Source organism: Protomyctophum parallelum (genome assembly GCF_964188405.1).
Source record: "Protomyctophum parallelum genome assembly, chromosome: 11".
Lineage (NCBI taxonomy): Eukaryota > Metazoa > Chordata > Actinopteri > Myctophiformes > Myctophidae > Protomyctophum > Protomyctophum parallelum.
Window position 1 is genome coordinate 23,478,386 of NC_139707.1, and position 25,190 is coordinate 23,503,575.

A 25,190-nucleotide genomic window follows, 5' to 3' on the forward strand; every position below is an offset into this window, starting at 1 on the left:
TGGCAAAAGCAGATATTACAGACGCCTTTAAAGTAATGCCAATCCACCCGTCTCAATGGTCCCTTTTCGGTGTTAAATGGGAGAAATCGTTTTATTTCGCCACACGCTTAACGTTAATCGCCTACCTTTCGTCCTTCACCTTCTCGACGACTTTCTGTTAATAGATTTTCCTTCCCAGTTCCCCCCCCCACCAGCCTCGGTTCACTCAAAGAAACTTTTAACGCCCTGGGGGTCCCTCTCTCGTCCGAAAAAACAGTCGGCCCGGCCAAGTCCGTCGAGTTTCTCGGCATCCTCCTAGACTCCGTATAAATGAAAGCCTTTCTCCCGTTGGAAAAGCTAACTCGTGTCAGAGAATTAATCCAGAGCACCGCTTCACCCCGTACCAAGCGCCAGCTGCTTTCACTACTGGGACACTTTAATTACGCAATCAGAATAATTCCCCAGGGCCGCTCGTTCATATCTCGGCTGCTGGAATTGGCCAGCAGCGTCGGTTCCCTCAGCGATGTAGTTGTTCTAGATGCAGGCTGCCAGTCCGATCTCCTGTTCTGGTCAAGGTTGTTGCAAGATTGGAACGGTATTTCCCTCTTTTATCACGACCCCGTAACTCCAGCCCACGAAATGCACTTATTCACCGACGCGGCGCCTTCCGTAGGTTTTGGGGGGATCTTCCAAGGGGAGTGGTTTTCCGACAGCTGGCCTATCGAACTAACTCAGCCGCCAGTTTCCATAGCGCACTTCGAGCTGTACCCCATTGCAGTAGCCTGCAAGCTCTGGGGGTCCCGCTGGGCCCGCAAACGTATAGTGTTCAATTGCGACAATGAGGCCACAGTCTTCGTCATAAATAAAGGCCGCTCCTCCTCCAATCAGATCATGCCCCTCATGACATTCATTACCTGGTCCTCAGTCTTGTTCAACTTCACAGTCTGAGCGGCTCACGTCCCGGGCCACCTTAACAATATCGCTGACTGTCTCTATCGTTTTAAACTCCAGGAGTTCCACCAGCGATGCCCTTCAGCCAAACCACTCCCCTTGATCTGCCCCGCGCACCGAGAGCTGGTCCTGTACTGATGCCCCGTTTTCAATGCCTCCGTTCTCTCGCCGATGTCTATGTTAAATCCGCCCTCTCTTCTGCCACCACATCTTGTTACGCCTCGGCCTGGCGCAAATTTGGTCAGTTTTGCGCCTGCTATTCCATCCCCCTCTTCCCAGTACTCATATCGACCGTCTCCCCTTTTCTCACTTTCAATTTCAAGTTTAACCATCTCAGCTGCGGCTACATGAACGGCCTACTGGCAGGGATCCAGTTCCACGCCCGCCTTCACGACCCCCTCTTCCCCAGCCTGTTCGCCAACTCTCATATCAAACTCCTCCTAAAGGGCTTTCAGCGATCGTCACGTCACGCCCCGGACAAGCGCCTCCCCATAACACTAAACATTCTCCATTCCCTCGTCACAGAACTCAGGAAAGGAGTCTTCACTCCCTATCTAGACTGCCTCCTCGAAGCCGTCCTTCTCCTCGCCTTTTATGGATTCCTCAGGGTAGGCGAGTTCACCACTAAGTCCACGGCGTTCGATCCCTCTAGTGACATCTGCCTCTCGGACCTATGTTTCACCCCTAATGGCTTCAAACTATCCCTGAAACACTCAAAAGCTGACCGTAACCGCAAAGGCTGCCTCGTTCCAGTGGCTAAGGTCTCCGGCAACTTCTGCCCCTTCTCCTCCATGCTGCGCTTCCTCTCCGCCAGAAAACGCTCCTCCGGTCACCTTCCTCTCTTCATCCTCCCGAACGGTCTCCCCCTCCACCAACACGCGTTCACCTCCCATCTCCGCTCACTGCTCGTAAGATGTGGTCTCCCTCCTGACCGCTACTCCAGCCACTCCCTGAGAATCGGAGCTGCCACCACCGCTGCTGCCAGCGGCGTTCCTGCCCTCACCCTGCAATCCATGGGCCGCTGGTCGTCCTCTGCCTTCACCTCCTATATCAGACCCTCCGCCACATCCGTGCTCGATGCCCAGAAGTCCATGGCGTCTACTAGCGCGGTACCTACACTGACTGGTGGATGCGTCGGGTGGCGGGTACCTCTTCCTCTGCCCATTTCTAACATGTTCTCCCTCTCCAGGACGCTCACTCACTTCCATCAAAACGCCGCCGTCCTCCGGCCACGCAGGCCTCCTCCGTCTGGAGTTTCCCTGTCTCGTCAGGTGAATCAATTTCTCACTCATTGCCTCCATCTCGCAACCCTCTGCCGAGAGGTCGCCCGCTCCTACGCCTGCTAACTCTGCTCTCCCATTCTCCATCCGCCTCTGCAAGGTCCCAACTCTGCAGGTTCCTCTCTCCCTCTCCTCCAGGCCCCGGGCGGGTCAACGGTGCCCTAGGGCAACGAGCCGGTATCAATCCCTCCAGGTATGTACCCTTAAAATTCCTTTTGGGGGGCAGGCTCAAGAGCCCCCCTGCCTCCGCCAGGCAGGATTCGAGCCGAGGCTCCGGCCCGTCCCCATGGGGCCCACGCCAAAGCTCCTCCACCATGTCTCCTCCTCATCACTCTGTTTATCATGTTATCAGTCACTTCTCTGTCCTTTCACTCAATCCCAGCTCCATACTGTAATCAACTTTCTGCAATAAATCTCGCCTTCACCCTCCGCATTGTGTAATCTCTGTACAGTTGAAAAGTGCTTTGAGGGAACTAGTGGAGTGGAGTATACAGTAAGTAGAAGTATTGGATATTGGAAATACTCCAGTAAAGTACAAATACCTCAAAACTGTACTTAGGTACAGTACTTAGTTACTTTCCACCACTGAGTACCGATAGCACTAACAGGTGTCATGTGTGGTTTCATGAGGCAGCACATAGACTGTGACATCAAAATTGCTTCTTAACACCTTAATTATGTAAAGTAATATGCAGAGAAGATCAAAGAAAGCTTCCCAGACTCAGGAAGCTGTCAGGCGTCCAGAGTCTCATGAGCCAAATTACCCCTACACCTCCTTCTCCACTCATCCTTTGAACAGTCATCATCCTTTGATCTAACTTACCTACACACCTCATACTTTACTTTGGTCATTATATTTCCAGTAATCCTTTATTTTTGTTTTTAGAAATACCCAACCCGATCTCACCCAAACACGGTCACGGTGAAATAGCACGGATTGCTAATTCCGTAAATACATGCCTAGAAAACCCCCCAACAAATTACACTACTACTGCTTAGACTGCGACGGAGGCGTGGCCTTCACTAGTATTGTATGAATTGCCAATCTATGCTATTTCACCGTGTTTTCGCGAGATCGGGTTTTATTTGACATTATTCACGATTCTGTGCTATTGGTTTGCAACTCGGACGGTGCTGAGTCGGCTTTACCGAACTTCGCAACGTTCGACACGGCTCTCGTGGCTCAAGTTCGATAGACCGTCACAGTCTATGGGGAAGATTTCACTGTAATATGTATGGAATTGCAAATCCGTGCTATTTCACTGTGTTTGGGTGAGACCGGGTTGAAATACCAATGATCTGCTTTCATTGTTAAAAATTCTGTCCTTTGGCCAGGTTATACTGTAACAGCAATGAAATTACAATTTGGGCTGCCTGAAAACATGCAGTTTCACTGCACATCTGTAGCAAGGGATTATGTGCTACAGTATAAATTGGCTCTCTAAGGACAAAGGTTTCTATGTGTTGAATGTTTGCTGAGACTGTCTGCCTTTCATCTTGAAGGTTGAGGTAACGAGAGTCTTTCCTTTTGGATCTTTCTTTAGCCTATACTTTACCCGTGGAGGTTTGCTATGATTTCATTCTGCTCCAATTTTGCCTCTACACCACAGTACACCTACAGTACATACAGTAAACGTAAAATGTCAACATATATGGAGAGCTATCCCTTTTCTATAGGCAATCATCACATCATGTACGCAAGAAATTGTGCCTAAGCTTTATGCCTTCATTTTCTCCAGTGCACCATGGAGAAAGACAGCGTTCAAACTATAGTGAAAGGAATATTGTAGGCTACTCGTCTCTTATCTCTCATCCGTGTTCTGAATGAAGACCATAGCATAGATATAAGAAGATATAATGGGGAAATAATTAATTGGTTAATGTTTACCTTATTGCTCCAGAGGGAATTTAAAAGAGTATCCGACATTATTAATATTATTATTATTATCTTCAGCCTTCTTATACCAATGCAATACCTACCCACTGGAAATGTTTAATTTGAGCTCAGGCTAAATATATTTTTTAGCATCATTTCACCTTTTTTTTGTTTATTTTCCTTTTTTTTTTAATTGCTATGATGAAAAACTATTTCCTTTTTTCCAGTATAGCCTAAAGTGTTTATCCCGTGTACTGTAAATGCATTGTCAGCATTACATACCCGGTACTTAGAGAATGAACAATCAATAATCACTAAGTGTCGCTTCTTGTCCTGATGAGAGTGTTTGTGGTAATGTTTATCCTGGCAGGCGATGTGCTCAGATGAAATGGTGAAACCACTGAAATGGTACTTTGGTTTCATGCTATATGCCTAACCACATTAGCCCTGGTGTTATTATTTTTTTAAACATGAAAAAAACATTTGACAAAAAATCGCCTCAAACAGTAGCACAGCTCAGAGGTGCAAAAACGTGATCCCCCTCTAGCTAAAGTATATAGTATATACCTTTACCACAAATGTCCAAGCACTGCACATTTTATGAAAATTCACATTTTGTTGTCGCCAGTAGGGCAATAGCAGTGGGTGTGGGTTTCCACTGAAAAATCGGCAATTCATCTTTTCAAAAGCATTTATATCAATTATGGTAAGGAATCAAGCCATCCAGGATCCTGGAGAATCATGCCTATAAAACCTTTGATTCTGTGGAAAATACTAATAATAATAATTAAAACCGTATATCATATAATAAAATATTAAATTATTATTATTTTCACAGAATCAAAGGTTTTAAGTCATGAATTACCAGGATCCTGGATGGCTTGATTCTAAGCTTAAAATAATTGATATAAATATGTTTGTAAAAAAATGTCAGTGGAACAAAAAAAAGAACACACTCACTGCTACTCCCTATTGCCATCTGTTGTCCATTTAACGCCACTGGACATGCACTGTCAAGCCGGTGGCAAACAATGTAAGCCTTTTACATCCACAGTGGATAAGAGAGGTCATTTTGCACATTTTCTTTTCTGACATCTTCTAATATGAAGTAATGGCAGCTACTTTATGTGATGAGAGTGGTTGTGTTGTGATGTATGCCATTATTAGTCCTCGCTAAATGCACCGTTGGCAATTATAGCTGAGTACTATAGAGCAAACAATCAATAACTCGTTTTGTTTTCTCTTTCTCCATTACTCCCCTCCACCTTCTTTATCGCCATCCCTCTCTTTCTCAGGTGGACACCTCTCAATGGACAAGTCACCCTGAGCCAACCGACCCATCTCACCTACTCGTCCGTACCCCTTCTCATCCCCCCCCCCCCTCCCCTCTCCCCCCGCCCCAACCCCCCCACCCCTCCACATCGGTCACCATGACGTCAACCGCTCAGCTGTTGCCGTTCAAGTTTGGCCCGCCCCCAGGCCTGCTGGGCGGGGCCGAGGGGGGGCTGAGGTGTGACCAGGAGATTGAGCGGCGCTATGAGATCGTCCCGTCCGTGGTCTGTTCCATGTGCTGCCTCTTTGGGGTCATCTACTGCTTCTTCGGTGAGTCCACGGTGCGGTGCATCTGCTGTTTGCAACATTGTGAGAACGTAACCCATTATAAGACCTGGAACGAATCTGTGACACCTTAGCTTTTAAGCACTTTAACCATTATTTGAAACTTTAGCTGTTGAAAAATAGCCGATTGTAGAGCGGCACCATTAAGTGCTGCACACTCTAGGAGCTTGTAGATCTGCTTTTTGATCTTCTTTGAATACAGTATATTCTTTCACAGAGAAAATTTCTAACAACATTTCTGCGGATGAATACATTTGGGGGACCTTGACATGAAAAAGGTTGAGCACCACTGATATAGAAACAGGTTTTTCAGAAAACAGTCAGGATTTAGAAGACATTTGTTAATGTCCAACTTCCACAAGGAAACCTCCGTATACTGCTAAGTTGTTCTGAAAATAGATCTACAAGCTCACAATGCATTCCATTGAACACTGCCTTGATCTGCAACCGGTGTAGCTTTTTTCTATAGTTTTTTTCTTTCAAATATGCATTGTAACGCATAATTTAACCGATGCTGTTGACAAGTACACAATAGTCATCGAACTGTGTCAAAGATACGTTATGCACAGAAACGCATCTTCCAGAGGCATTAGGTATCTGTGTAAATTGCAAACTTGTACTATGAATGTGAAGTGAAAATTAATGGATGCAATTTACAGAGACGACAGGGGATGTGTATTGTCGCGCTTCTTAACAGTTTCCGTGCTTTGAATGGATTACTCCAGGTTAATGTCGCTGCCATATCGGACATACGCGAGTTTTGTTTTATGTGTTTAATCCGCCGTAATGTAAACAAAAAAAAGAAAATTCTTCTTCGCCGCGGAGAAAGAGAGTAGGCGCATCTGTTGTGATAAAAAACCGGAAATCGTCACATGCTGTGGGCTGCTAGGGCTTCTGGGAAATTGAGGCCAATGCAACTGAATGGGGTACAACGCCTCATGGAGACGGGTCTTGTGTGCGTCTTCCGGGTGCACCAAGATGGTGGATGGTACGATCGGATCAAACCAGGGGAGCTTTTTTTGCTGGATTTTCGCGGATTAAAAGCCCAAATAATTCAGCGTATGCTCTAAAGGTAATACAACAATCTCGGCAGTGAAGGGGGGTTGATTAAAAGTCTGATAAATCGTTTTCCGCAGTCAAACTGTTAACTCAACACGACTCCAGTAACAAATTAGTCTCTTAGTCCCCAAACAGTGTATAAGTCTGTATACTGTAAGTATACTTTTTACTTGGGAACCCACTAGTAATTGGCACACAGACAGTTATAGATCCATAGATTAAGAAAGTCCTCTCCTATCATCATCTCATCTCATTTCGCTTATCACTTGTTGAGATTGAGAGAAAAAGAAAGGGATTTATTTGGCACTTTGGAGCTGATCTTGCCGTTTTGTCATGAGATGTTTGCTTTTTGTTCCGCCACCAAATCCTTTTTAGATATACTACTGCTACTGTTTTATGAGCCAGAAAGACGTCCTGAGAGCTGTCATTTGATCCTTCCATCCTTCTCACTTCATTTTTCATCATAGGGCTATGCATTAGTGCGATTAGGTGTTGGGAAGAAAACAAATCACCTAAATTCAGCAGCGTTCCCCTTTTGATGAATGGTAAATGGTGCATTTATATAGTGCCTTTATCCAAGGCACTTAGATTGTGCTTTACATTCACCCATTCACACACACATTCACACACCGATGCCGGAGGAAACCATGCAAGGCACCAACCTGCACATCGGGAGCAATTAGGGGTTCAGAGTCTTGCTCAAGGACACTTCGACACTAACTCCTTTAGGCTCACATCACTCAGCCCTCTGTAACAACTCCCCAACCCTGAATCTGTTTCATCATTTCCAATGTCTAAAGAAATAGGCTACTGAGTGAAGCGGACTGTCTTGCAAGAAGAAAAAGAGAAAGAAAGACACACATCCAATCTATTGCTGTTACTTCAGTGAGCAAGACACAGAAAGTTCTAACACACTTTCCAGTCTTTCAACTTAATGACTGCAGCCGGCAGGGTTTGGGGGAATGAGGCACAGATAGACAAAGACTCGTCTGGGGTGAGGAAATGTGGCTGCCGCCTATATTCTCCTGTTGCGTCTGGAGGCTCTGGACCTGGTTGCACTAGACTAGATACATATAGTAAACTATATATATAACTAGTATTAATTTACCACTTAATTTACCAGTGAGAGAACCTGACAGGTCCATTTTTATTGTATGTACCGTATAAGTAAGGATATACACAAGTGACTTACTAAAAGCTTAGAAAGTAATAACTACCGTGAGTAGTTATGATCTTAATGACTTTATACATAAAGTCATTACTTTACGGCTAATCAATACATAATTAAAGTAAGCACTATGGGTGCAACACTCTGAATTGTAAAGTTACAGCTGATACATTTTTATATCCACTTCGCTAGCAAAATTATATGAAACTAGAAAATGTGCTCCTTGGAGCATTAGGTCTCCACCAGGTCAGGTATAGGTTATTGTGGGCCAGCAATATTTGGAATTCGCCAATCAGGGTGGGATATGAAAAATCAGACGGATCCATCTTGATCACTTGACTATCGAGATAATGTATGCCGATTTGCGTGATATGTTTGGACAACATTTTTAGGAGCAATATAATTTGAAAAGGGTTGCATTTGTGCGAATGTGCGTGCAAAGGCTCATGTAAAAATGTGGGGCATCCAGGGTGTGTGTGCACATACACTGCCATCATGCCAATAGTGCCGGAGATTAGTTGTTCACACGGACAAACGCACATGGACGGGCGGGCGGGCGGACGGATGGGCTGACACTGCTGGGCAGGGTGCAAAATATAGTCTCGGCCATGCCTTCGGCCTGGAGGAGACAACCACTAGAATAACGAAATTGCATGTGTGATAGCATGCTGTTCTGCTAATGAGTACAATTCCATTAACACCTACCTCAGGGCTGCCCTGGTGGTGGTGGTTGGGGAGTGGGGTTTATTCACCGGCAGTTGGTATTCTGTTGTTGCAAATTAATATGTATGCAGCCACTTGTAGTTTAGTAATGAGTAAGTCAAGCCATACAAAGCTGGTGTCAAAGAGTCAGCCATGTTTGGAGGTTTGGACTTGTGCACAGCTGGTCCCACTGGGTTAATACGAGCTGCTGTGTGAAGACACTGAAGAGCAAACTGCTTCGAGCTGATATTTCACTGCCAATTTACTGCCATGTATTTAATGAGAAAACAACAAAAACAGACGAGCGCCTTAAAAAACCGCAGCAGCAGAGCAAAAACCAATCATGTCGCTGCACATCACAAAAGTGGAATCATTTGAGTTTAAACATCCTTTTCCTTTTTCACACCATAATAGTTCCTGTTTCTCTCTGCCTCTCTCTCTCTCTCTCTCCCTCCATCTCTCTCTGTCTTAATTTGTTCTCTCGTGTTCTCTCATTCTCTCTGTCAGTTTGTGCTCTGCAGCCTGCAGGGATATTGCATATTGCATGAGAGATGTGAGAGATGTCAAATCTATGTGACCAATTAAATTGCAGGAAGTGGAACATATACTACTTTGTGATCTGTGGACAATTCAAAGTCACGTTTGCTTTTGTGATTTGACAAAGAGTTATGGTTTTCCACTCTGGCGCTTGAGTCTGTCAACCTGTAAAACAGAGTGTGTTTTAGCTTGCTCTCAGCATCTAAAATGTCCTGCTTAGCAGCTGTTATTTACACAAACTGTAATACGACCAGAGCTATTTGATTTGTGTAGGATGGGTCGCTGCTGGGTTGGGAGGTGAGGGAGCTTGTGTATAGCAGTAGAGGAAGGGGAGACAGGGGAAACGAGGAACAGGGCCTGGAGGAACGATGAGGAAAGTAATAAGCAATGAAAGAGGGGATAAGGATAAGGATGGAGGAGATGAGTGGATCGGGAATTAACAAAATAGCAAGGGGTTGGAAGAGAGGCAAGGGATTATGGTCAATGGCGAGGGGTGAGGGCATATATATACGCAGTGGCTGGAGAATGGGGGGGGGGGGGTAAGAGAGAGATGGAAGAGGGCTGGGGCTACTGGGAGAATAAGGATAGGGGTGGAATAAAGACAGTGAGGTGCGCAAGGATGGTGACTAAGCGAAGAACACGTAAGACGTGCAAGGGAAAAAGACAGGGAAAAAAAACCCTGATGGCTCAGAAAGAGTTTTACAGTAAATCTCAAAATAGAGAAACATTAAAAAGTATAGTGGAAATTCATTCCAACCATTGATAGATCCAATGAGAAGCAATTAAAAAACATTAAAAAAAAACGATTACAGTATACAATTTTGAAATGCTTGAATTGTTCCATTGAAAACAATTCAAGCCGCCTCCTGCAGCAAATCCAAAATAAACAAAACACATAGAAACTTTCCGACTAAAGCTTTTCCTTTTGGCTGCACAAGAAGAACAGGCTAGAGGAGAACTACTGAAGGGAGGTGCAGAACAGACCAGGGACAGACCAACTCGGAGGATTGGAAATGAAGGAGGCCTGAAAGGATTTACAGAATTGGCGTGAGATCGGTCGTGGAAGGATGGATGACAGGAAGAGGTTGAGGAAGAGGACTGGGTATTGCAGGGCACAGCTGTGCAACGCCTGATTACAGAAAGATAACGGTCTGATGTTGAGCCCTCTAGAGAGACATACAGTATAGATACAGAGAGAGAGAGAGAGAGAGAGAGAGAGAGAGAGAGAGATACAGACAGACAGACAGACAGACAGACAGACAGACAGACAGACAGACAGACAGACAGACAGACAGACAGACAGACAGACAAACAGCGATAACTGCGAAACAAAGAGAATCAGAACAGTAGAACGATTTACACACAGTATAGTCCATAGGTTTCTGTCTCTTATCCTCTTTCATACAGTAGGCCTACTGTCAGACCATTGCCAGGGGATATTAGAGTTTCCCTCTCTCTTGTAAGTGGGTTTTCGTTGGCTGTGCCATGCAGTAACATTTAGGCAGCGTGCTATGGATGGGTTTAGACAGGCTTAACCGAGTTCCTTTGTTAAGCCACATTTGATCTCTGCCCATATTGCCCATAATCAATACCCAGTGTCAATGTGTGCAGGAGAAAGGGGAAGGGGGGGAGTGAAAGCTGATGGTATCTCAGCTCCAATACAAATCATTGTGTACTGTGTGTGTGTGTGTGTGTGTGTGTGTGTGTGCATGTGTGTGTGTGTGTGTGTGTGTGTGTGTGTGTGTGTGTGTGTGTGTGTGTGTGTGCATGTGTGTGTGTGTGTGTGTGTGTGTGTGTGTGTGTGTGTGTGTGTGTGTGTGTGTGTGTGTGTGTGTGTGTGTGTGTGTGTGTGTGTGTGTGTGTGCGTGCATGCGTGTGCGCATGCGTGCGTGCGCGGATTGCTCCTGTGCACGTGGCATAATATTTTTAATTACGGTAAATGGAATGACTCATAAAGTTGCTTCGCTGCACGGTGATTATATCAGACTCATCTCACTGTTTGTGTGGCCTGTCTGTCTGTATTATAAGCCTCTCTGTTTCTGATTGCCAGGGTTCAAGAAAAAATGTTGATTTGGGGTTAGTAGTTCATTTTAATCAATTGGTTTTCATTTGACTTCCTTTCCATTCCGTTGAGCATGTGTTAGAGAGCACTATACTCTCACACAGAGGGTGAGTGCGATGCTGCTGTGACTGTTCTGTGTTTGGCAGAATGTCCTCATTCTGCCAAACAAGCTCAGTGGAAGCTGGTTGGATGTAGGCTAACAGCTCAGTGGAAGCTGGTTGGATGTAGGCTAACAGCTCAGTGGAAGCTGGTTGGATGTAGGCTAACAGCTCAGTGGAAACTGGTTGGATGTAGGCTAACAGCTCAGTGGAAGCTGGTTGGATGTAGACTAACAGCTCAGTGGAAGCTGGTTGGATGTAGGCTAACAGCTCAGGGGAAACTGGTTGGATGTAGGCTAACAGCTCAGTGGAAGCTGGTTGGATGTAGGCTAACAGCTCAGGGGAAACTGGTTGGATGTAGGCTAACAGCTCAGTGGAAGCTGGTTGGATGTAGGCTAACAGCTCAGTGGAAGCTGGTTGGATGTAGGCTAACAGCTCAGTGGAAGCTGGTTGGATGTAGGCTAACAGCTCAGTGGAAGCTGGTTGGATGTAGGCCTACTGTAAAAGCCATGCTTCTCAAACCTTTTCATGTCAAGGACTCACAAATTAATATGTAATTGGCCACCGCAGACCCCCATTTGAGAATAATTTGTGCCTGTGGAAACATTGCATCCCTATTAATGCATTTTTGTAATTTCTCCGACACACCTGTCCGTCTCCATAGGTCTGCAAAATGACTTTGTCGAATACATTATGTAAAAAACAAAAAGTAGAAATATGGAGATATGAGGTCCTCTTTCCCGATCATTGCTGTATGTTAACGGCACTTAATGTGTGTGTGTGTGTGTGTGTGTGTGTGTGTGTGTGTGTGTGTGTGTGTGTGTGTGTGTGACTGACTGTGTGTGTTTTCATCTCCTCCGCCGGGCTCCAGGATACCGATGCTTCAAGGCGGTGATGTTCCTGACGGGCCTGATGTTCGGCTCGGTGGTCATCTTCATGCTGTGCTACAAGGAGAGGGTGATGGACACGCAGCTGAGTGTGGAGGCGTCCGTGGGCATCGGCCTGGGCATCGGCACCCTGTGTGGCCTGGTCACCATGCTGGTCCGTAGCGTGGGCCTGTTCATGGTCGGACTGCTGCTGGGGCTGCTGCTCGGAGTGTCTTCGCTGATTGTGAGTATATAAAGACAGTGGTTGGAAAAAAGTACTCAAATGTTTTACTTAAGGAAAAAGTATCAATACTGCAATATACTGTAGAACTACTCTGTTACGAGTAAAAGTCCAGAATTCAAAATGCACAAAATGTACAAAGGTCATTGACATAAAGATTACTCATTGTGCTCAAAGGTACTCATAGATCTGCTATTTTCAAATGGCCGAAATGTACATATACAGCGTTGAAGGGGTTTTAATGTATGTTTAGTAATAATCAATAATTATAATCAAAATCTACAAAGTAACTATAGTATAACTAAAATTTTCAAATAAATGTAGTGGAGTAAAAGTACAACATTTAGACCTACTTTTAAATTAGTAGTATTTAAAGCATCTGTGTTTGAAAACCCAACACTCCACTGTTTATTCCGGTTGGGAGAACTCTGAACTTTCCCCGGCTCCACCCCCCAGCTATATTGACGCCCCTGTTGACAAAAGTTGGTGTCGGTGTATGCTCTGCAGACAGCAGCAAACATTGAAGAACCAACCTTCCAAATAAACATTCACAAAAATGTCACAAAAAGTGTCACAGAAAGTTACAACAACTGAACTCAACAGAACAACTTACGACATTGCGTCTAAATTGCTTCCAGTGGGTAAGATGTGTTTCAGGGCTCCCTCCCTCAAGCTCTGACCAGGTCTGCCTTCTCTGTGCACTGCTGCATGCAAAATGGCACTAACAGGAAGTGTCTCCCATTAAATACAAAGTCTTCAAAAATAAAAGCACTGGTGCACACCTTCACAATAAAGTACTCACAAACTTTTGTACTGAAAACAGAAATAAACATGTTGCATATAATTATTTCAAGAAACATATTTGCCTTAAAGGCAACACATTGTTTATATCAATGCTACATGCTAATGACACATTGAGTCATCTGCTTGCATTATCAAATGAATGTCAAGAAAAAAAGGCTCTTCTTTTTCTTTGTATCGTATTCTACTTTCCCCACCTCCCTCTCCCTTTCTACCTCACTCGCTCACATACTTTAGTGACAAAAAAGTTAATACATGTTGAATCCCAAATTAACAATATTTCTCTTTCTCTCCCTCTCCTCTTTCTCCAAGGTGATGGAGGAGTTCTACCATCCCAAGACGGTATGGGTTCCGCTGGGCATTCTGCTGGGTTCCGGCACGTTATTCGCCGTCCTCACCCTCCAGTGGCAACGCCTCTTTGTCACCCTGTCCACGGCCACCTTCGGCTCAGCCATCATCACTGTCACCGTGGACTATTTCATTGAACTGTTCGCCTTGGTCCACTACGTTTACGAGAGGCTCAAAGTAAGTGTGTGTGTGTGTGTGTGCGTGCGTACATGGGTGCGTGCGCATGTACTTGTGTGTGAAAATACAGAACCCTTCGTCTGTATGTGTGGGTATTTTTCGACCCAAACTCAATTACCTTTACAGCACGTATCTCTTTATTGAGTTGTTACGCTCTGTGCACTATACGACTCAAGTTAGATTGAGTGTGTGTGTGTGTGTGTGTGTGTGTGTGTGTGTTGAGGGGTAGTGGCATTGGGAGAAAGTGAGTGTTAATTAGATTGACTACTTTATTGAACTGTTCTCATCAGTGAATTATTGTGTACAAAAGGCAAGGAACTATGCAGTGTGAAAGACTAAAGCTTGATTTACACGCACTGTAGTTGTGCACCGCAGATAGTAGCTCTTCTAGCTCACAATGTGCAGCCATGCAACGCGGTGTGTGTGCTTATAGATCTGCTATTTTCAGTACATTCGCAATATTGCGTGCAACTAAGTGTAGCGGACCCAGCTGGCCTTTTAAGGATGAAGTCTGACTGATGAGTTTCATTGCCACTTTATTCGAAATTCAACGTAGAACTGGGACAGAAATCAAAATACAATAATAGTCATAATTTCACTACAATAATCCATTAAACATTTCAAATCTCAGGTACATATACATTTTCCATACATCACTAAAGTATATTACACAATACATAAACAGCCTTCTGCATACAATATTTTCTTGACGAGGAAACCCCGTGCAACCGAGCGCTCAATGTTAAAGCCCAGCTGCACTTCCGCATTTGGGCACCAAAATTTGGTGCCCAAATGCTGAATCAGCGAAAAAATTCGGAAATAGACGGTACTTCCGGCAGCCTTCCGGGTGCTTCAAAACGCCACTGAGCAACTTCCTCTGACATGAATAGCGGAGGGGGCGGAGCTTCGCGCCAGTTCAGTCTCTATCCTTTTAATACTCTATGGTTTCAAGCCTTCTCTCTACTGAGGCAGCATTTCCTTGTTTTTAACCCTAGTGCCACAGCTGCTGGTCCCAATCATCTGATTCTCATCAGCTGTGATCAGTTGTTGGCACAATGTCTTCAAATTAATAGACTTCCTGTTCAATGCCTCACAACACTGTGAATATATACTAAACAATAAAAGTATTACCTGTGGATCCGTTACACTAAGTACATCAAGCCCTTAAGTGACTGAATTAATTACTACTAACTTCTCCGTGGTGCTTAGCTGACGTTGAATGTTCTGTTTTGGTCAAATGATTGATTTTGCTTACAAGTAACATGTGATTGCACTGCATGTGCACTCACCTATTAGTTTGTATTGGCAGTGACCTCAGTGTGCCTATATCTGAATAGGCTATACAGTAGTATGGCAGCTGTTATTGTAAAATAAACCCCTTCAAGGTATTTTTCTAAGCAAGGTATGAGTTGGTGAACAGGAAGGTGGTTTTCTGTTGAACATACGTACCAAAATGTTTGACATATATAGTATTCAATCAATCAATCAATCAATCAATCAATCAATCCATTTCAGATTCAGATTAATTTAAACATTCAAATCAATGCAAAGTTGAGAAAGCATGCATGTGTTTGGTGTTTACAATAACCTTTACCCTACTCATATAATAATTTAATAAAAAACTAAAATATAAAATAAAAACGTCATTGTAACTCATTTCCCCTAGGTGGCGCAAAAGAGGCCGTTGTGTTGGTTCACCTGGGTCATCCTGGGGGTGTGGCCTGTGCTCGCCCTCCTCGGGGTGCTCATCCAATGGAAGGTCACGGCAGAGGGTTACTCTCACACGGAAGGTGAGTGATGCCGCTGTGCAAGGTTATTTTGACTTCATGTTCAGTTTTTATTTTGTAGAAAGGCTATTTTCACTAAAACTACGTTTTTAGTATTATGTTAGTTTTCGTGAACAATAATAACCCTACTGCTGTGGGCCGCCCTCCGTCTGCCAAACGAGCCTTTGTTAATCTGCTCTGAGGAAAGCTGTTGCCGAAATGCGAAAGCGTTCTCAATAAAATATGAGAAATTGCATCTGAGCCTGTCTTGTCTCTTTTATTTTGGAGTGCCCCCTTTTTCCATTTGGTGGTTCATGAGTTGAGCCTTGGAAGCTGGTTGAATATAGGCTAACAGCTCCGTGGCAGGAACTAGAATGCTGACACTGATCAGAGAATCCTCTTTTCATCAGGCACAGACGCGGGGCTTGTTTCTTGACATCGTTCCATTTTCCATGTCTCTGCCTCCCTCTTCCTTTGTACCTCTGCTGATGTTGCAGACTGGAAGCCCACTCTTGATGTTTCAATACTGTCAAATGTCTTGTCAGGCTCAAAAGTTTTGATCAGAGCATAAGTGGAGAGAAGTCAACAATTGATGAATCTTGTTGGGCCTTGCTCTGCCTTGTTAGGCTTTGCAAGGATGCATGTGCACAATATCACATGCGTGGGCATGCACACACGCACACATTACACAAACATTACAGAAAGATGGACACAAATATCAGTGTTAATTTAATTCTTAAAGTGTAAAAGTGTACACTGCAGTCTGGTCTGGTCTGTTTTTTTGCATCATGTTGTGTCAAAGTCTTTATTTAGTTTTAGTTTCAGTTGAGTTTTTATTGGTTGTAGTGTTTTATTTTTATTGTAATATGGGGTAGTCAGAGGCGAGATAAAAAATAAAATAGCTATTTGCACAATTTTTAAAGCAAAATTGGCAAATACTAAAAGCAAAAAGTGAGGGAATCTTGACATCACAGTGAAATTCAAGCGTTGAAACATTGGTGTTCAACTATTCACAAACTATCTGCGGAAAACACAGAATAAGCCACAATTTCAAGTGATTTGGCCAGATGTCACCCACAAATGAAAATGTCCTTACATCTGCACCACAACGAAGACTTTAGAAAAAAAATTAAATAAATAAAACTCCATGAAGCCTGTGAAACCGGAGCATCTGCTGTGTGTGTGTGTGAGCGCACTATACTGTAGCTGACACCATGCAGCCTTGTTGTCAGTGGTCTCATGTTGTATTTACAGAAACAGGCATAGTCTGTTCTGTGAGAAAGTACAACACGTATGACACACACACACACACACACACACACACACACACACACACACACACACACACACGCTACATGGGAGCATCTTGTCATCAGCCGTTGGAGAAAGTGTAAATAACAAACAAAATATGAGTTGCATCCAGTGTCAAACGTGAAGCTGCTGCTTTCTCTCCCTCTCCCTCTCTCTCTCTCTCTCTCTCTCTCTCTCTCTCATACGCACACAAGCCCACACACACACTCGCTCACCCATTGGATGTCTAGCAGAGTGTGTCACAGGTTGTTCCACTGTGCCTACGGACGAGTCACACACAGCAGTCTGTTTTAACAGGATAAAACGGCCAGCATGCAGTCAAAGCATATGGGGAGGGACGGATACAACGGAAGCTTTTTGGATATCACTGTGAAAGATGAAAGCGTGTGTGTGTGTGTGTGTCTGTGTGTGTGTGTGTGTGTGTGTGTGTGTGTGTGTGTGTGTGCGTGTGTGTGTGCGCGCACGCACGCGTGTGCCTGAATGTGTGTGTGTGAGAGAGAGAGAGAGAGAGAGAGAGAGAGAGAACATATGTACATGTTATGTCCGTTGCCATAGATACATGGTGCGGTGCCTCTCTCTCTCTCTGCGTTAAAATAAGGCTTTTGATTGAGGAGCAGAGAGGAGGTGCAGTGGGCAAAGACCTCCTCATTAAGAAAGGGTGTGTTCTTCTGGGAGAGCAGGTGTCAAAGCCGTGAACTTAACCCCGCTATATCCTCAGTGAAACGTCCATTTATCCAGCCCGAGGCTGAAGCAACAAAGGGCATCTTTCACCAGTCATCCAAAGTCGGTGTTGATGCACATACAGTAGTACTGTAAAACAGCGGTTCTCAAGAACAGTTTAATTTCGGCTAGCTAGACGTTAACCCATTGAGAAGTACCCAATAAGAATGACTATTCTGAGCGATCTCTTCACATTATACTCAGTGGTGGAAAAAGTACCCACAATGCTAAGGCCAAAATGTATAGGCCTAAGTCTGAAGTGATTACTGTATGTTTTGTAATAATAATAATAATAAAAATCTACCAGGTACAGTGGTGAGCAGTTGAGACTGGCAGTGATACCGCTTGAGTGCCTCCGTGGTGCCTCTGTGGCACCACACCCCCTTTGGTGGTACCACGATTCACACTTAATTTAAAGGTGTCAATGGGTGTAGTGTGGCAAATCAGCCACAGTGTGGCACATGTGGGTCCATGATTTTTTACTAGAATCATTGGTGAATGCATTTCAAAGTGATTTTTACTTTGATTTTTATAAACATAGAAAATAAGGCAGAATCCTTAGGATGAATTCAAAACAATTGTTTATTTAAACATAACTGTTTATCACACTTAACAGCATTAGACAAATGAAAACTTGTATTATTTGTGGAATCTAACTCAGGTCTCCTAATGTGTAGATACAATATAAATCAAGTCATTTTGAGGCAGACATGCTTGTAAAATGTAAAGCAATGTGATGTTCTTATGCCTAAATATATTAAAACATAAGTTTCCTTAACCCCTAAAATAATGATCAATGATTAATCTTTGGAGTGCTCAACACTGTAACTAGTAACTAATGTTTTCAAATAAATGTAGTGGAGTAAAAGTACATTATTTGGATCTGAGATGTAGTGAAGTAAAAGTATATTGAAAATTGGAATTACTCAAGTAAAGTAGAAATACCTAAGTAAATTTACTTAGTTACTTTACACCACTGATTATACTGCAGTCTAGACAATAATCTGGGGGTCACTGACACAAAATACTTAAAAAATGAGGGTATGTGTCCCATTACGTATCAGTTTGGGGGTCCTTGACATGAAAATGTCTGAGCACCTGCATGGCTGTAAATGGTACAATCCTCATTTTTGACAAATGCACTCTGAATCCTACTATAAATGGGCCATGTCTCTGTGTGTCTGTGTGTGTGTGTGTGTGTGACTGTGTGTGTGTGTGTGTGTGTGTGTGTGTGTGTGTGTGTGTGTGTGTGTGTGTGTGTGTGTGTGTGTGTGTGTGTGTGTGTGTGTGTGTGTGTGTGTGTGTGTGTGTGTGTGTATACAGTTGTAATGCACGTAACTCGAGAACCGTTTGCCCACACCTGACAATTGATTACTTAACCAGTCCACTTTTTACAGTCAGTCAGTTTGCCCTCTTCAGACACAGACAGTGGCAGATACAACAGAGATCTTCATGTGACAGACAGTTAAAACGGGTGCTAAGACAAGTTGACAACAGGTATTATTATAGGTTCCAAAGTTGCACGCATGCACACACACACACACACACACACACACACACACACACACACACACCAGCACATCGGGAGCAATTTGGGGTTCAGTGTCTTGCTCAAGGATACTTCAACACTAACTCTGGGGAAGCCCGGGTTCGAACTCGCATGAACCTCCTGTGTTTCGTTCCGGGCATTGCCGATAAAATTGCAACTATGATGAAAACGTGAAAGAAAACACAATGCTCATACATGCACGCACGCACACGCACACGCACGCACACGCACGCACACACGCACGCACGCACGCACACATACGCGCGCGCTCGACAACCGGACCTAGAGCGATGGAGGACATGGAGAGATGGAAAGGCCAGGTGCTCTGGGGGAGGGGTGGAACAGAGGAGATAGGATGTGGATAAAGTGGGGCAAAATGGGGTTTATGGGGCATCACACACACACACACACACACACACACACACACAGTCACACACATATACTGCACTGTACATAGTAGATGCACACAAACATTTATTCATTTACAACTAAATACAGGTCTTCAATGACTATATCAAACATTTTAACTGAGTATGTCACATAAATTAGTTAAAAAAAAACATACTGTACCATTTATTCACGAACCTGTTTAGACATCATCACAGTGCCCTCTCTGCAGCCCCTGGCTTAACAATAATAAACACTTGCATGCATACATGCACACACACACACACACACACCATGTGGCTGGACTGGGGCAGAGGAGGGAGAGAAAGAAGGGAATATATTAAAGCGGTTTCCCTGGCAGATGGCACCTCGTTAACTAACACCCCCCAGTGCCTGTGCCATGGCACAAAGAATCAACCCCCAACACACGCACGCATGCACGCACACACGCACACACAGTAGGCAGTAGAACATGGCCTTTCTTAATGAGGCTTGGGAAAAGGTCTTTGTATTCAGTCCTTGGACATTAACAATCACGCAATCAATAATACAATAGATCTCTTTCTGTCTATGGTGCTTGGCCTGTTTGGCTGTTTGGCTGCTGGTTTGCCCTCATTGCAATTCCTAATCTCATCTCTTCTCTGCCAACAACTTATTGCCTCATCCTCTCTGCTTATTCAGGTTTATCTCTCCATCACTATTTGTTTGTGTAACCCTTGATCTCATTTACCCAACTTAATTGTCTTATTTTTTCAATTAATGAAGATAATAACATTTTCCCTCTCTCCGTCTCTCTCTCTCTCTCTCTCTCTCTCTCTCTCTCTCTCTCTCTCTCTCTCTCTCTCTCTCTCTCTCTCTCTCTCTCTCTCTCTCCAGTGGTTCTGAGTCGACAGCAGCGCCGGGTGCAGCTCATGCGCATCCGCCAGCGGGAGGAACGCCTGAAGAAGGAGAAGGAGAGCAAGAAGAAGAAGAACAAGCGTCCCAGCCAGAAGACGGTCCACAAGTCCAAGAGCCACTCGCACTCGCAGCACCACCCGCAGTACCACCACCCGGCCCCCTCCCACCCCCACCACCAGACCCACAGCGCCCTGCAGCCGCCGCCCAAAGCTGCCCCGCCGCCGCTGACCGAGCCCGGCTACCACCGCAAGACCAACCCTGTGCGCCGCTTCGACGGAGACGTGCTCTCTCCGGTAGGTCTGGCACATTGTTTTATTTGCCGATTAATTGTGTGATTAACGATTTAATCGTGTTTTTGGCATTGAACATTTGAACATGTGAATACAATTTTTTTAGGCTTCATAATCAAAAAATAGGACAGGACAAATATCTTAAATATACAAATAGATACATTTAATCATTTTTATACTTACAATATTAAATGAAAAGAGTGGAAATAGCAGATCTTACAAGCTTACAACATGCCCAATCTTGTAGATCTGCTATTTTTGCAATTTTTTCAATATGTAAACCATTATGCAAAATAATCGCGATTATCTCATTAATTGCGATCATCTCAAATAATTGTGACCTGAGGGTCTCACTTTATGTCTGTGTGTCTCTTAGTCGTCCAGCGCACGAGAAGTTTAAGGTACCTGCAATGTTTTGCTGCTCTGTCACAGCAGTGATGTCACAGAATATGTGACTGACATCAAGTACTCAAAACAATAAGGGGTATACTTCACATGGCTGATGTCACAGCCCACTGCCACAGCAATGGCATCATAAAGCCTGTTCACCAGAAAAGGTGTTGGCACTGTACAGTACATTTATACAAATCGAGATGCGTTCATATATAGCACAGGGACTGGGGGTTGGATGGGCTTTTATATAGGTGGAGGTGACTCGATTGGAGGTGGCTTGATAGGAGGTGGAGCTAGCTGGATTGGAGGTGTGGTCCTGCTCCTGAACTTCAGCTATGAGCTCCATTTAAAAAATAAACATGTTGCATAATGAATGTTTCCTACATGCGGACCATGTCGACTCAATCCTAGATTTCCAATTCAAGTACTGTGCTGTTTCGAAGTAGATTAGATCCCACCCTATTGGTATGCACCTCGAATGGCACTGAGCTGGCAGCAGCAGGCTTCACACCGCTTGGCGTGGGCACTCACTTGGCTTGGTGCCTCACTCGGGTGCTCGAGCCCACGACAGGCTGCCTTGAAACGTCAAGATCCAATGTACGCAAATACTCGTTGCAAGAGCACAATGTGGAATGTACGTTTACGTTTTGCAGAAAAGTACAAAGCGAGATTTTTTCTGTGGCGATTGGGGTTGCGTCGTAGCACCAACATCACAGTACTGACGTTACTGACCTGCAAGTATGGTGTTACAGCAACAAGTACGCTGATATAAGGTACTGTACAGAATTTATAAAATACATGCAGTAGGTGTTCTCCGAGCACTCTGAAGAATAAGCCGTTCTTCACTGGTTAACAGTTTAGAAGTTTAGATAAATATCTTAGAAAATGGTATTTGTAGGCCTTACAGTATGTAAAATAATGGCATATATAATGGTATATTGAATGAACGTTGTGAACAAATAAATTACAGACTATTGCCCATAGCTAATTCCCAACTTAATGTTTCAGTAAAGAAATTTGTGTAAAGAAAAGTACAGTCTGAAAGGTCTTCCAGCACTGAACTGTGCAGCTGCTGCATTTACCATAAAGTGCTGGCCTCCGCAGCAATAACTTTCTATTGTTAAAATCAGCAAAACACTGACCACTGTTGTTGCTGGTTTTTTTACCAGTATCAGCATTTTCCTATTGCGTATTAGTCAACATTTTTGTCTGTCTTTACAATCTTTTTTTTTAGATATTTTTTTGCAGCTTACGCCTTTTATTGTTTTTTTTTGAAGGGACAGACAGTAGGCTGACAGGAAACGGGAGAGAGATGGGGGAAGACATGCAGTAAAGGCCGTGTCGGGCTCAGGAGTCGAACCCGCGGCACACTGCGACTGGATTACCAGTCGGGTGCCCAGACGGTTACGCCACCGCCTGGGCCTGTCTTTACAATCTTTATACTTTCTGACTGTATCATAATTGGACACAGCATATCAGTATAGCTTGCACACATTATGGTGGAATGGCAAACCCGGCCCGGCTCTGAAGTCAAAGTGCTGTGCACTTTACCCACTAGACATGACATGACGTAAACAGTAATTCCAGATCAGTTTCCCCAAACCATGCTTATCGGACACGTCCACAGGGATTTGATAACGCTCATACCCGCACTGATGTTGATACTCCCCCAGGGGTGGATATACTGAGGCAATGTTACACCATGCATTCTGGGAGAACCACACTGTAAGGATTTACACTCTGCACTTTCGTCTCCATTTGCTGCATGCAGCAATAATAAAGTACTGGTGCACTGTTGCGTTGCTTTGAATATGAATATTTTGAAGACAATTCCAATAAATTATTTAGCAAGCATTGGACCTACATAAATTCTTTATGTCAAAATATCCTTATTTAGCCACAAAAACCTATACTTATAGTATGGATTCATAATGCCTCTATACTAGGCCACCTCCTCCACATGAAATAGCTCAGCTGAAAATACAACGCAACGCTTGTAGATCTGCTATTGCTATTTTCAACGAATGTTGACGCCAAGATAGGGGTGACAAGTAGTTAAATAAAAATAAATAAAGAGACATCAACGAATGTAGTCGATGGACAGTTTTTTTGCATCGTTCAGATTTAAGGTTTATCCTGCGTGACATACAGTATACAGTACCACATGACAGCGATATTTAACAGCTCTCCATTGCACTGGTATTTCTGTGGTTTGATGTGTTTCCCTCTCGTCTGCGTTCTCTCTTCCCATCTCCAGAGCTACATCAGGAGCTTCAGAGACAGACAGACGGACAGGCGGGCGTACTCCCATGGTCACATGATCAGCCGCTCGCGTATGGCAGAGCTCGACTACGACTGTGGGTCCCAAGTGCCGCTCACCGCGCCTAGTGGGCCTCCTGTGCGCGTCTGAGACTGTCTGAGATTAAGACACACACAGACACCACACACACACGCACACGCACACACACACACACACACACACACACACACACACACACACACACGCACTTAGGAGTAATTCAAACCTCTGTGCCACACTATACTGAGATGTCGTGTGCTTGCATGATGACTCATACACCAACACACACACACACACGCATGCACACATGCACACACACACACACACACACACACACACACACACACACACACACACACATACACGCGTGCGCTTATACAGTTACACACACAGAGAGATCAAACATCAAACCCTAATTTTGTGTGCCAAACCAACCAACTGCCTATTAGCCCGATAGGATCTTATTCCATCCATGGAGGTCATGAGGTTGAATCTTCATTTGAACTTTTTCATCACGGCCGTGTTAGAGACGACTGCAGTTTTCTGGTTGGGTTCCAGTGGGTGTGGAAAGCATGAAGTGGTGAAGACAGTGACACTGTGTCCGTTCCTTAAGTGGATTGTGGTGCAGGAACAGATTGTGGTCAGAAGGTGATTTGGTCAAATCTATGAGACATCATCGCACGTCACATTAAAACCTCTACAGAGAGTTGGAGCACATGGCTGCCTGTTTAGTCTTCCCTTCAAGCTGATTACTTATTACTTATTATCGAGTACTTCACTTGTTCTCAAAGTGCATGTGAGTGCTTTCAGGGGGGGAAATAGCAGATGTACAAGCTCAAGCTTATAGATTGGCTATTTTTTGTCGATGAGATTTAGTGCGGATGGGGAAAAGGGAGCAGACCAAGTATAGAGCCCTGTGGGACCCAGCTTAACAGTATGAATGGTTAAGTGAAATACTCAAAGAGTATGAGTTAGTTCCTCATGTAGTGGAATGCTGAAAAGGCTCAGTTGTCAAACAAGAACTCTCTTTAACTTGTAATGTTATATTAAAAGACAAATGAAAAAGGAACACAATGTTCCATACGGCTTTCATAAAGACAAGATGGTACCTCTACCCTAAGGAAACAGTTGAAATCATCCATTTAAAATCACTAAGAAGATGTTGTGAAGGAAATGCTTCAAAGATTTCTCTATGAACAATGGAGGGTGTTACAGTGAAAGCACCTGATATGTGGACAGTGGACAGTTACAACACTTACAAAACTCTTTTAATTCAGAAACAGAAAAAAGAAAAGCAGAGACACTGCGTTTCTTCATGTACAGTACGTGTCACTTGATGGAGTCAAGCGTCCAGCCATTTTAGCTGATTCAAACCAGACACAGGAACATGCCCCTTCCTCTACCATGACATATAAAACATTTGCCCACTTCAGTGTGAATCTCTGTTATTGCTCATGGTAGATCATCCTCGCTCGGCTCCACTTAAATTGGGGTTTACTGGAGGAAATAATGTCAAATCGAATACGTTTACACCAGTGGTTTTCAACCTTTTTGTGCCCAAGGCACACCAATAGGCACGTTAAAATATCCAGTCACAACTGCATTTTTTGTTTGAAATGTTTTGCCTATAAATGGCATGCCCAAAATAGGAATGCTGGGTGCTTAAAAGGTGTTTTTTAGGCTAGTTTGCCTCTATATTGGGAAGTGACCACTTTCCTCTGGATAGTCACTCAGTGAAGTGTCCTGTGTAAAGAATCCTTCCCAAACAGGGTTGCACTATATCAAAGTTAACTGGTACATCGTGCCTGTTACCCCC

At 44.1% G+C, this 25,190-nt stretch overlaps 1 protein-coding gene across 1 annotated transcript; it reads left to right on the forward strand.

Annotated features, from left to right (window-relative positions):
- Positions 1–5,516: 5,516 nt before the first annotated feature.
- tmem198aa (transmembrane protein 198aa) lies at positions 5,517–23,485 on the forward strand (the record flags this gene model as incomplete). The annotated part of the gene is made up of 6 exons (XM_083777115.1): positions 5,517–5,688; positions 12,201–12,439; positions 13,550–13,762; positions 15,429–15,552; positions 20,372–20,685; positions 23,333–23,485. The coding sequence occupies 6 exons, from the start codon at positions 5,517–5,519 to the stop codon at positions 23,483–23,485; spliced, it is 1,215 nt and encodes a 404-aa protein (XP_083633241.1).
- Between the last annotated feature and the right edge of the window lie 1,705 nt (positions 23,486–25,190).